This window comes from Lactuca virosa, chromosome 9 (genome assembly GCF_052849685.1).
Source record: "Lactuca virosa cultivar CGN04683 chromosome 9, Lactuca_virosa_CGN04683_v6, whole genome shotgun sequence".
Taxonomy (NCBI): domain Eukaryota; kingdom Viridiplantae; phylum Streptophyta; class Magnoliopsida; order Asterales; family Asteraceae; genus Lactuca; species Lactuca virosa.
In genome coordinates, this window is record NC_136434.1 from 292,986,951 (window position 1) to 292,999,894 (window position 12,944).

The 12,944-nt window shown below is 36.4% G+C and overlaps 1 protein-coding gene across 1 annotated transcript; it reads left to right on the forward strand.

Moving 5' to 3' along the window:
* Positions 1-1,543: 1,543 nt before the first annotated feature.
* On the forward strand, positions 1,544-8,783 carry LOC145136502 (uncharacterized). Its single transcript, XM_079070628.1, has 4 exons — positions 1,544-2,978; positions 3,955-5,094; positions 5,306-8,424; positions 8,515-8,783. The coding sequence occupies exons 1-3, from the start codon at positions 1,877-1,879 to the stop codon at positions 8,404-8,406; spliced, it is 5,343 nt and encodes a 1,780-aa protein (XP_078926754.1). The 5' UTR covers positions 1,544-1,876; the 3' UTR covers positions 8,407-8,424; positions 8,515-8,783.
* The last annotated feature ends 4,161 nt before the right edge of the window (positions 8,784-12,944 follow it).

A 12,944-nucleotide genomic window follows, 5' to 3' on the forward strand; every position in this document is an offset into this window, starting at 1 on the left:
GTGATCATACTCTGATAACTATTTTTACCCTGATGTACTTTTGAATTATTAAATGGTTTTCATGGTTGAATTAAAAATGACATTTTTTACTTATGGTTTTTGGGATGTTACAGTAGTGATATGTTAAGATCTGCTTGTTTATTTGTTTGCTGTTATATGTTTATATGTTACAAATATATCGGCATAGTATGGTTGGGTTGAGGTAGTATTGCTTTGTGCGGTAGCCAATAAACCCGGTAGCAAGCCAGACAAAAGCTGTGTGCCTGAAGGGAAAGCCAGACTTATGCTGTGGGCTCGGGAGCAAGCCATATATGAGCTATGAGCCTGAAGGGCAAGCCAGACTCATACTGTGGGCTCAAGGGTAATCCAATCTTTTAGTTGTGTATGTTGTTATTTGTATATGTGTATTGGTACTTTGGGGGAACTCACTAAGCTTTGTCTTATAATTTTTGGTTTATTGTTTCTGGTACTTCTGAGGATCGTGGGAAAGCAAAGGCGTGATCGTACACAGTTTCCTGATTTATGTCACTGGGTCTTAGAAAAACTCTGATTTGAAATAATGATTTTGAAACAATAACTCTTTTTGTAAACAATATTGATTAATGATTGATTTTGAAAATTTTAAATTTCTTTGAATTTTGGAGTGTTACACTAAGAACATGTACACATATCTGAAAATCCATTGTGTTCAAATTTTTAACTTTTTTTTTGAGTCGTCATACTTTTTTTTTTGAACATGAGCACATTCCGAGTTGTTCAGTTTTTGAGTTCTTTAGCCCACGAACACAAACACATTTTCCCGGTTTTTTGAGTTGTTGAGATTTTTCAAAATCGAACAAATGTCTGAGAATCTTTTTGCATGTTATGAAATTTACACAATTTTCTAAGTTGTACAGATTCTTTGTAGATTTTTATAAATTTAATGGGTTTTGATGTGTTAGATTTAGAAAGTGAAATGGTTTTCAAAACACACACACAAATCTTGACTGGAAAATTCATAATATTCACTAGAAAAATTATGTTTAGCCGACAAATTCATCTTGATCAGTTAAACCTACAATAACCGGTAACAACAATATATTTTGGACACTTTAAAAAATTGATAATGACCAGAAAAGATGAAGTGGCTAAATGTAAATTTGTATTTTCCTTATTCTTCGAATTATGTTGGTGAAAGTCTCAAGAAAAGGACCAGAAAATTGATGATCACCAAAAAGATGAAGTGACTAAATATATACAAAAGTTGGTTTTATGATAAACCGTGTTTATTTAACAACAAATATGAATTTAATGATATTTTTTTGAATACATAACCACTGATGATTAGGTGATGAAAATAGTATTTATTAAACAACAGATATAAATTTATTGATAAACCATAATAAAAAAAATAAAAAAAGTAACCAAATTATATATAACAATAATAGTTTACTACATTATACAATCATTTTCCCGAATTTAATTAGTTCGTGATATTCCATCCGTATTGGTATAAAAAGGTATAAATTAGCACGGTTAAAAACTATATTGCATTCGTGGACGGTACAAGTAGGTGGAGTATTTGTGCGCCGTTGGTCAACGCCACTCTCGCCCTGAAGATAAGTCACAAAGCTTTTGTCCTCAAGAAACACAGAGTAATTGAAGGAGGAAGAATTTTGCAGAAAAATGATGGTAGGGACAGAAGTATAATACGGTTGATACAAGCACACCGACTCCGTTGGGCCAAGGGAATTCCGGAGGCAGTTCAGCAGCTCCGGCTATTGAAACTGCAACAAGATTTGATACAGGGAGTTTTGCTTGAGCAGGTGGGTTTTCTGATCTAGAATACTTTTTGAAGTCATTGGTGCGCCTTAATTGCTAAGAGCGAAGAACACAAATGTGGAGAGGCGATGATTCCCTTTACAGTTCCGAATGGTCATCCAAACCGTCTAATTTTCCACCTCCACCTGCATCGAGTAAGGAGACCGGATCATCGTCCCCAAAGGGACAACTTTGCCGTCAATTTACAATTGATGAGATTCGATCCGCCACCCAAAATTTCAACGAAAGCTTGCTCATAGGGACAGGTGGATTCGGGAACTTGTACAAAGGCACAATCAAGAATGGAACAACAACCGGTATTGTGGCTATTAAGCAGTGGAACTACGCTTTTAATCAAGGCTCCCAAGAGTTTCAGGCTGAAGTTCAATTAGTTTCTATGTTGCATCACCCTAACATAGTGTGTTTGATTGGATATTGTACTGATGAGAGGATTCTTGTTTATGAGTATATGTCCAATGGAAGCCTTGAAGAGCACCTACACAAGCACAATACTCAATTATCTTGGTCGCAAAGGCTTCAGATATGTATTGATGTTGCACGTGCATTACACTACCTCCACAATGGTAGTGGGCAAGAGGTCATACACGGCAATCTGACAAGCTCAGATATTTTGTTAGATAGCCAGTGGGGAGCCAAAATCACAGACTTTGGATTGTCTAAAATAATCTCTTTCGATGACTGCTCTACCCATGTTAGTACTGCTGTTTCTGCCTTTTCAGGCACACTTGGGGATATTGATCCCGAATATATGGCAACAGGCAGACTAAGCAAGAAGTCTGATGTGTATTCCTTTGGAGTGGTTTTATTGGAAGTGTTATGCAGGAGGCGTGTAGTTGATACAAGTCTTAAAAAGGAACAGCAAGGACTGGTGAGATGGGCTCAAGACTGTGTGAGAAGAGGGAAACTAAAGCAGATCATTGATCCAGAGCTGAAGGGGCAGATTTCAAGTACATGCTTGAATGATTATGTGAAAATAGTGGAAGAGTGTTTGCGTAAAAGTCAAGAGCAACGTGTTACAACGGATGAGCTTGTTTCTGGTCTTGAGTCTATATTGGCATTACAAGAGAGAACTGATCATAATTCTATTCCCCAAAAGGGTATAAATGTATCTGGTAGGAGGTTGGATAAGCAATTCTTATCCTATGGACGGAACTCTGGTAAAGCCAAAACTCAATTATATTTTTCTGCTTGTGAATAAATTTATAATCCACCATCTATTTGTGCAAATATATGTATCTTTTTGGTAAATCTAGTACGTTACTTTGAAATGCACAGAAGATGAAAAACAAGTCAAAATATAAGTATTTAGTTACGTGATGTATACTTCGCCTAAAAAACAAGTGAAGCTGACTTTCATGATATTGTGGCCACACTGCTTAGCTCTTCGTATGCACTCTCTCTCCCAACCTTAAACCACTATATGCTACTGCATTTAGTCTATTATATAACCCTACTTCTGAATTACATCTTGGTCCTTTGACTGAAACACTGCTTTGGTTGAATTATGCATAGAGGGTTTGATTTTGTCAGAACTGTATATGCTTAATCCTCTTTGGAGATTTTGTTCATTGAGCAGGGTTGTTTTGATTGAGTCAAGGAGGTGTAGATAATAAAAAACTGTTGCATTGTTCTATCAGAAATTAAAATACATAATTTGAAGTTGACCTTATGAGATAAATGAATACAAGAGATAGAGATAAACTACTTGTTTTAGAATTATTTCCCTCTTATAAAGGAGAGAAAATGTACTTTATACAGGGTACAGGGTTGAATTTAGGTTTCCCAATACAAATGAAGACTAAACATATATTTATACAACTAAAGTGATAACTATAATATAGAGATAGAGATTAAACTAATGTAATCAATCCTATACAAGTGTGAAGACTAAATATACATCCAAGAGATGACTATTAAATTTTGATCATTTTATCGTAAAAAGAAGAAAAATAAAGAATCATAGTAACATGGGAACTTTAGGGGATTGTTTAAGCACAGTATATATCATCTAACTTACCTCACTAACTAGTGCCTCTATGTGTGTATATATAAACATATGTATGTATGTATTTATCTGTGTATGATCTTTAGTATATTTTTCTTTGCAAAAAGATGCTGATATTGCTTTTTCAGGGGGAAGCTACTTTAGCAAGGTCACAAGGCTTTTGTCTGCTAAATCCCTCCTGCATAAGGGAGATCATGGTCACACATCCAAACTGTCTAATCCGCCACCTCTATCCGCATCTAGTAAGGAGACTGGATCATTCTCCCCAAAGGGACAACTAATTTGCCATAAATTTACAATTGCTCAGATTCTATCCGCCACCCAAGACTTCAACAAAAGCTTGCTAATAGGGAAAGGTGGATTCGGCAGTGTGTACAAAGGCACAATCAAGAATGGAACAACAACAACAACTATTGTGGCTGTTAAACGGCGGAAGTCCGCTTCATCTCAAGGTGTCCAAGAGTTTGAGACTGAAGTTTATTTACTTCCTTTGTTGCGACACCCTAACATAGTGTGTTTGATTGGATATTGTACTGATGCCAAAGAGATGATCCTTGTTTACGAATATATGTCCAATGGAAGCCTTGGAGACCATCTAAACAAGTGGAGCACTCCTTTATCTTGGTCGCAAAGGCTCAAAATATGTCTTGATGTTGCACATGCATTAGTATACCTCCACAATGGTACTAGTGGGCGAGAGGTCATATACAACAATGTGAAGAGCTCAGATATTTTGTTAGATAACCAGTGGGTAGCAAAAATCGCAGACTTTGGATTTTCTAAAACAATCCCTTTCGATGACTACCCTACCGATGTTAGTACTGCCGTTGTAGGCACAGTTGGGTATTTAGATCCAGAATATGTGGCAACTGGCAGACTAAGTAAGAAGACTGATGTGTATTCCTTTGGAGTGGTTCTATTGGAAGTGCTATGCAGGAGGCGTGCAATTGATTGGAATCTTGATGAGGAACAAGTAGGATTGGTGAGATGGGCTAAAGACTGTTTGAGACTAGGGAAACTAGAGCAGATCATTGATCCAGATTTGAAGGGGCAGATTTCACTTAAATGCTTAAATGATTATGTAAGAATAGTGGAATGCTGTTTGCGTCATCGTCAAGAGCCACGTATTACAATGGCTGAGGTTCTTTTTGGTCTTGAGTCTATATTGGCATTACATGAGAGAACTGATAATTCAATTCCCCAAATGGGTATAACTACATCTGACTGGAGGTTGCAGAAGTATTTTTTTTCATCCGGAGAGAACTCTGGTAAAGCCATACTTCTTCTGTATTTTCTGCTTGTTTTTGAATTTATAATTTACTGTTGGTGCATCAATTTGTGTGTATACATGCATTTCTTGGTAAATTTAGTTTGTTACTATGAAATTCACAGAATATGAAGAACACATTAATAAAAGTTTTTTCATAAGACACTGACTTACACCTTCCTTTGTTAAAAGACGCTAATTTTGCTTTTCAGGGGGAAGCTACTTTAGAGAGGGCAGAGAGCCGGAAAAGGATTTTAATGTTATATGGAAACCATATGAAATGACTCCAGTGAGAAGTATCCGATTCTCTGGTGAGGATTCTGATCAAGCTAGTGAGCCAGACGATGAAGTCATTGTTCAAGAGTTGTCATCTGGAGAAGAAACCATGAAGTCCTTGTATGAATTGATGCAGTTGGAGTATATACAACGAGCTGGTGGATTGATGAGGATGGTTGACTTTTTACACCTCATCTGGTTTTACCCTATGAAAAAAGAAGCGGAGGTCAACTTTGGGTCTCTTTTAGACAAATTTTCCTCATTTAATGAGTACATTAGAAAGTTACAAGACTCTTCAAGGGATGAAGGCTACCTGATGGAGATTCAAAAACTTCTTCAAGACATCGAAGAAGATTTAGATGATGCTGCTTTTGATATGGTGGCCTATTTACCAGAAGGCTTGCAAGTTCCTTTAGCAAGTTTTTGGTCAGGTATACCAGAAGTCCATGCAAGTGCAATTGCTTCAGCCACTCAACGAGCTATAAGTTGTATAAAAGATTTGAAAGTCAAGAAGCTTGGAACTGCAGGAAGTGGTGCTCTTGAAATAGCTGAAATATTAAAGGATTTGCCAGAGTTAAGAAGAGCCTTTGATATGGTGTTGTATGTACATGTAAAACATGATAGCATCGAAGAGCTTATGAATGACATAGAAGAAGAGATACATCTGTGGAGGAAAAGAAGTTTGGAAACTGGTAGTAAAATAAACGTTCTCAATAAGTTCCCAAACTGCTTGTTATTCGTAGATTGCAGTGACACTTATATCGATTTGCATGACCCTGAGTTCAATCTGTCCAAATGGTTTGGAACAGTGCAGATAGTGATTACAAGTGGATCAGAAAATGCTTATTGCCCGGTGGATATAGAGATCAGAGTTGAGGATCATCTTCTACCCTGGATATTATTCTCTACAAATGTTGACCTAGAAACAGTGGGCAAGTACTCTGAAATTCAACAAATGGCAGCACAATTAATCGAAAAGTGCAATGGCCATTTACTTGCCATCATTTTACTTGCAAGGGCTTTGAGAGGCGTGGTTGATGTTGGTGTATGGGTACTTGCATTACACGAATTATCCTCACTAGAGAACCCTTCTTCATCATCATCCTCACTAGAGAAGCCTTCTTCATATTCATCATCACAGATGGGTGTCACAAATGATGTCATGGTGAGGGTATTGAGATTCATTTGGTCTCGCATGGAATCCTTGTCTCAGAGGTGCATCGTACAATTCGCATCACACTACATAGGATCCAAAATAAAAAAGTTTTCTTTGATAAACAGTTGGACTAAAGATGGCCTGGTGAAAGGTGAACAAGAAGCAGAATCTGTCTTTGAAGATATTATACGGTCTTTCCTTATAGAGCAAGTCGGGGGAAATTGTGTTAGAATGAGAAATGAGATTCGAGTTATTTTAGTTACTTACTTTGTAGAGTCTCTACCTCGTGGATATGGACATTATCCTAAACAAGATGGTTCAGAACCAAACAAAATGCCAAACATTGAAGAGTCGGATGCCTGGGAAATCCATTTAAGTAATAACATAATATCCGAGCTTCCAAATAACCCCAACTGCCCCCTTCTTGTGAATTTGTTCTTGCACTTCAATCAAGATCTGACTGATATTCCTGTCACATTCTTCGATAACATGCCGAGCCTCCAAGTTCTAGATTTGTCCAGCACGAGCATAAACTGTTTGCCATCTTCCATTTCTAAGTTGACAGCTCTTGGAAAATTATTCATAAGAGACTGTGACCTTTTGATGGAACTACCACCTGAAATTGGAGCCCTTAAGAATCTCAAGGTCTTTGACTCAGAAGGAACACAACTTGTATGCTTACCAGAGCAATTTGGGTCGCTAACCAAGTTGGAATGCTTGAAGTTTTCTTTGTACAAACAAAGCAACCAAAGTATGCAAATAATTCTTGCAGCAGTTTTATCAAAGCTCCTACGGCTAAAGGAACTAAGCATTTGTGTGGATTTGTATGGTGAATGGTGGGAAGATGAGGTCAAACTTATCATCAACATTTTGCCTAAATTTCGGAAATTGAAATCTCTGACATTGTATTTCCCAACCACAGAACTTCTGGGCATATTTATGGAGACAAAGAGCTGGCGAAAGGTCCCAATTTACCAACATTTGTCGAATTTTGGTTTCATTGTTGGTCACATTCAACAACGTATGATATCCCGTGTCCCACTTGACCTTCATAGGACCTTTGTAAAACGGCCCAAGTGCTTCACATATACAAATGGCGAGGAGGACCTAGAAGCTATTTCCATGGCGCTTACAGATGTTGCTGCTCTTTTCTTGGACCGCCACTGGACTCTCCAGTCCTTGTCTGCCTTAGGACTGGTGGAGATGGAGAAGCTGAAATTCTGCCTGTTGTCGGAATGCAATGAGATGCTGCAGATTGTCAATGGACGCCATTTAGAAGATTTTTTTGTAAGATCAGTTCTTGGATCATTACAACATCTCTCAATTCATTACATGAAGAGTCTCATTTGCATCTGGAATGGTCCAATTCATAGTCGGTGTCTGTCCAATCTAAAAACCTTGGCGATGCATTCATGCCCTGAGCTTAGGACCATTTTTACACAGGGGTTGCTTGAAAGTCTCACTTGCTTAGAGTGTCTTATCGTTGAAGACTGTAGTATGATCAATAGCCTTGTTAGTTTGGGGTCCTACAACTCCACATCAACTCGTTATCTTCCAAGCTTGAAAAAGATATCACTTCTACACCTCCCTGAATTGGTTAGCATCTCTCGTGGTATAAGTATTGCCCCACGATTGGTAAGTCTTGTCGTTTATGATTGCCCAAAACTTGAGAAACTATCCTACATGAAAGCATTTGATAATGATATCAAGGAAATTAAAGGAGAGAATGAATGGTGGGATGCATTGAAATGGTGTGAACCGGAGTGGACCCGTGGTCGACCTAACTATCTGGCTAATGTTTTCATCCCACTTGGAACAAATGGTGACATTATGGATGAACTAGCTGATGCTGTGAACATTCTCCCTCATTTAAGTGATTAGCCTTTTTTTTTAACACAGGTGAAGTTTGCTATCTTGATATCTTAAATCAGTTGATCTCATAAACTGTATCATTCTTTATCACCTGAATCCTGATTTAATGTGTGTTAGGTATTAAGGAAGCGGGAACAGTGCAAATGGACTCACGCCCGTGTGAATTTTAAAAACGAAGTGTATATTAAAAGGTGTAAGTTTTGGTGTGAGTTGCATATGCCTATACTTGCTAGAATGAAAGCATTTTCTTCCTACTGGCCTAGTCACAAGGGAAAGGGAAAGGGAAAAGTTCAAATTTGTAGTACACTTGGAAAATATTTTTGTATATCTTTTTGTAGTAATGAAACTATTGTTATATCTTATATGTTTACCCAATTGTTAGAAAATGTGATAGCTTTTTTATAAGTTGTGCAAACTTTTGTTTCGTATTATATGATTTTTTTTGAAGAATTTGTATATTATTTGTTACTTCATTATAGTTTGGTTTGTAGTCTTTTAAAAACAATGTGTGACATACAGTGTAAATGGATCACATGCGCGTAATGGAAGTGAACCTATAGATTGCGGACCAAATAGTTAAAAAAAATTGTTGAACGAGTTATTAATGAATTTATGGTGCGTTAGAATGCATATGCTTTCATAAAGAACTTGAAGGCGATATGGAGGAAACTCTGAGAGGAAGTACATAGGGATTTTATAGGACAGGATGGAACAGGGAATTGCCAAAAAAGTGTTTTGTAAAACCGGGGGGGAGGGGGGGTGGGGGGGAGGGGGGAGGAGGGGGGAATGTATACATGGACCTTTTGGGACAAGAAAGCATAGACATTTTAAAGTAGAGAGAACCATTCTTAAACTATTGACAAAATATACATATATGTATAAATTTATTGCCATATGATCATCTGCATTTTAAAAAAATTGGCAGCAAACCATTGTATTTGGAAGTTTAATATGGATAGAGTATTTATGCTTTAAAACGTGACTATGTTTTATGGTTTTTTGTAAGGTTCGGACTAGACTAACTATAAAAAAAATTACAGACGATGTTTATAACATAACATTTATGATGAAAATGTAATTATATTTAAAAAATTAGACACTAGAAAATGAGGGATCTTATTTGAACCCTCAATGATGTGACCCTCACATAAATGTCCCATCATTGAGTTTATTTATCAATACCCTATGAAATTGGAGTTGGACCAAATGTCTCGTCACTGAGTTTATTTATCAATACTCTATGAAATTGGAGTTATAGGGAGTTGGACCAAATGTCTCGTCACTGAGTTTATTTATCAATACCCTATGAAATTGGAGTTTGACCAAATAAAGATAAAACTAGTGAATTTTAGATGTTTACTAGTTCTGGTTTTGATTGTCTTCTTGGTGGATGCAATGTTTTTAAGAAAGGGTTTATGTATTGTTCTATTGCTTCTAATAAGTATGTCTTTTTTGTATGGATAATATAGAGGTTTGTTTGTATGTCTTTTGTATGGAACATGTGACGCCCCTTGTTTGCATTGTTCTTACAAGTAAGAGAATGGAAAATGTAATTAATTTTTAGGATGTGTAATGGAAAATAAAGAGGATGTTTGGAATTGCTTTTCAAACGATTTTTTCTTTGGCTTTTTCAAAAAATCAAAAAATTCAAAAAGATGTTTTGTAATTAGAAAAGTCATTTTGAAACTAACTTTTTGCCAAGAAGAAAATGGTGGTTTTTCAAAAGTCAAGAAATGATGTCTTTTGTGACTTTTAACCACTCAAAAGTCAAGAAATGATAAAACAAACATTTTTTAAAAACAACTTTTGGTTTTTGTCTCCTCAAAAGCTAAAGTAAAAAAAAACTTTTACAAAAAGACTTTTGAAGTTAAAAAGTAATCCCAAACACCCTTAAAGACTACTTAGTTGATTTTTCCATTCTCTTATATTCATATGTTAATGTCACAGTTGACGACAATTAGAGGTGACAAAAATTGACACGACACGAAACCCGACACAAACTCGACACGAAACCCGACACAAACTCAACACGAGATAAACAGGTCTGGATAAGATATTTCAACTCGTTTAAATAAATGGGTTGACACGACACGACACGGAAATTAAACGGGTAAGGTTAGGGTTGAAACTCGAAAATGATCCGTTTATTTATATGCAAGTTTTTTGAACTCTTTAAATAAACTAGAAATATACAAAACCAAAACAATAAGTAAAAAACCTTTGGATTGAGTCTTTTTGTATTGTTGAAATGAGTTAGTCGTCTAGATCAAGACTTCATTTTCAGTTTTCCGTTCTCTCCCAAACGACACAATCCCTTTGACCACTCTCTCATCCTTATGATCTCGTCTTCCGCCTCCCCAACTCTTTTCAATTTTGTCATCTGAACTTGCTATGACTTCATCTATTCCGCCTCCAAACTATTAGTTTTTCCTTTTCGCCTACCCAACTCCTACTATTTCAACATGCTCAATATTTTAACCTCATATGACACGATATATTTCAAGGTATACCCATAACACGAAACTCGACATGAACTCGACACGAAAATAAATGGGTTGACACGGCACGACACATTAATTAAACGATTCAGGTTAGGGTCAAACACTTTCAATCCGTTTAGTGTTTCGACACAACACGAAACCGACACGATTGCCACCTCTAACTCGACAATACATTGAGCATATGTGGCCGATTGGCTACTATACACGAGCATATGTGTTACAAAAGATGTTTCCCTTACCAGAATTATTATCTAGACTCAGACTTCATCAAAACCAGCTTCTTAAGCTACAAAAATATTTACCACAATCGCTAACATTTATGAACTACTAACTCAAGAATCATGTAACAATACATAAAAAAGTATGGACAAATTTGATTAACCTGAGACTCAAGGAAAACCTCCTTATAGTTTACATAATGGACACATATATGTAACATTCTCTTTATTGCAGAAAAAACAAGAAATGCAGATAAAATATATACATGGTTTACACGTGTGACAACTGCTAATTTTGGATCCAACAGAAGTCAAACGAACCAACAAGAGTCAAGTAAAGTCAACAAGTCAATGGCTTAGGACTCATAACAATTAGGATTTCGGTTAGTGCATGGACCGAAATCACCATGGGATTTCGGTTGGCACATAAGCCGAAATCACCATGTGATCTCGGTTGGCACATGGACCGAAATCACAAGGTGATCTCGGTTGGTGCTAGGCCGAAATCACTGTGATTTCGGTGGGAAAGAAGATAAGGAAGGGTTGACTTTGTGACTTGATGTTTCATCCTTTCCAACACAAAGTTTTACCCAAAATGTATCAAAGCATTTATCCAGCAAATAACAATGCAAATGTCACCTCACTTTTCCCTCTTTAACTATGGCCGAGAACACCCCACAAACACCCCCCCCCACCACCACCATTTCCATATTCCTTTCTGTTGACTCCATTTTTCTCTCAAGAATCAAGTCCAAACTTCCAAGGGTTAATCCTCCAAGTTGATTTCTAAAATTTTGGTAAGTAGTTCTTGATTATCTAGTGTTTTTATACACTTTCATGTTAGTTTCATATTATTTATACACATTATCATGTGTTAAAACTCTTAGGATAATATCATCTTCAAAGAGTTCATCAACCACATTCAAGTGTTTTAGGCTTGAAGATCTTCACAATCATCTCTTTATCCAACAACAACCACACTCAAGGTGAGTTCATACCCCAACATTTTCGAGTTTTCATGTTTTAGGGGGGGGGGGGAATACAAGTAAAGTTTGGTTTATCACACAAATACTCACATGTTTCATCTTTATGCTAAAAACAAAACATTATTTGCATGAAATATGATTATCATTAGCTTTTGGACAATTATTTGTGATATAATAGTTTTGAGATGCAAAACTAACAAAAACAAAACATAAACTATGTTATATAATCATAAGAAAAATTATGATTGCAAAACTACAAGGTTTTTGAAGCTTTTTACCAAAATATGGTTTTTCAAACAAAAAGGGTTACCTTCTAGTTATTTCACCATCGTGTGGGATACAACCCAAAAATATGATGTTTTGACCATCCATTTGAAACTAGACAAGATAACTACTATGTATTTATATAAATGATTATATAAATAGTTATAACAAACGAGCATAATAAACTATCATTGGGATAGTTTGGGAGTCACAAACACTACATTATCATTTCGGAAGATACATATAAATATTTAAAGGTATAATTATTTTTATACTATGTAACCACTATAGAAGAGTAATGCATTCATTTACAAGAAAAAAGGGTTTTCAGTTCACGTAAACCGGTTGATACAATTTTGTGAGACATTTGGATTCACCGTACCTACCAGAGTACACACTAAGTCCGGAATTATAACCAGAGTCTCTTGTAGGGAGAGCATGACACTTGTGTATAGATCTATACGGGATTGACAACCCCGCACCTAAACTGTTAGCTACAGTAGATCGACAGGTCTGGGTTGACAAATGTCTAACATTCCGACGCCTGAAGAACGTTGTAGCAGGCCAACTAGTCATTA

What these genes read in the sequence shown, in the direction of transcription:
- LOC145136502 (XM_079070628.1), top strand. Translation starts at nt 1,877, where the DNA reads ATGTGGAGAGGCGATGATTCCCTTTACAGTTCCGAATGGTCATCCAAA. An exon ending in ATCCTATGGACGGAACTCTG is followed by an intron (nt 2,979 to 3,954) that starts GTAAAGCCAAAA and finishes TTGCTTTTTCAG; the next exon opens with GGGGAAGCTACTTTAGCAAG. An exon ending in TTCATCCGGAGAGAACTCTG is followed by an intron (nt 5,095 to 5,305) that starts GTAAAGCCATAC and finishes TTTGCTTTTCAG; the next exon opens with GGGGAAGCTACTTTAGAGAG.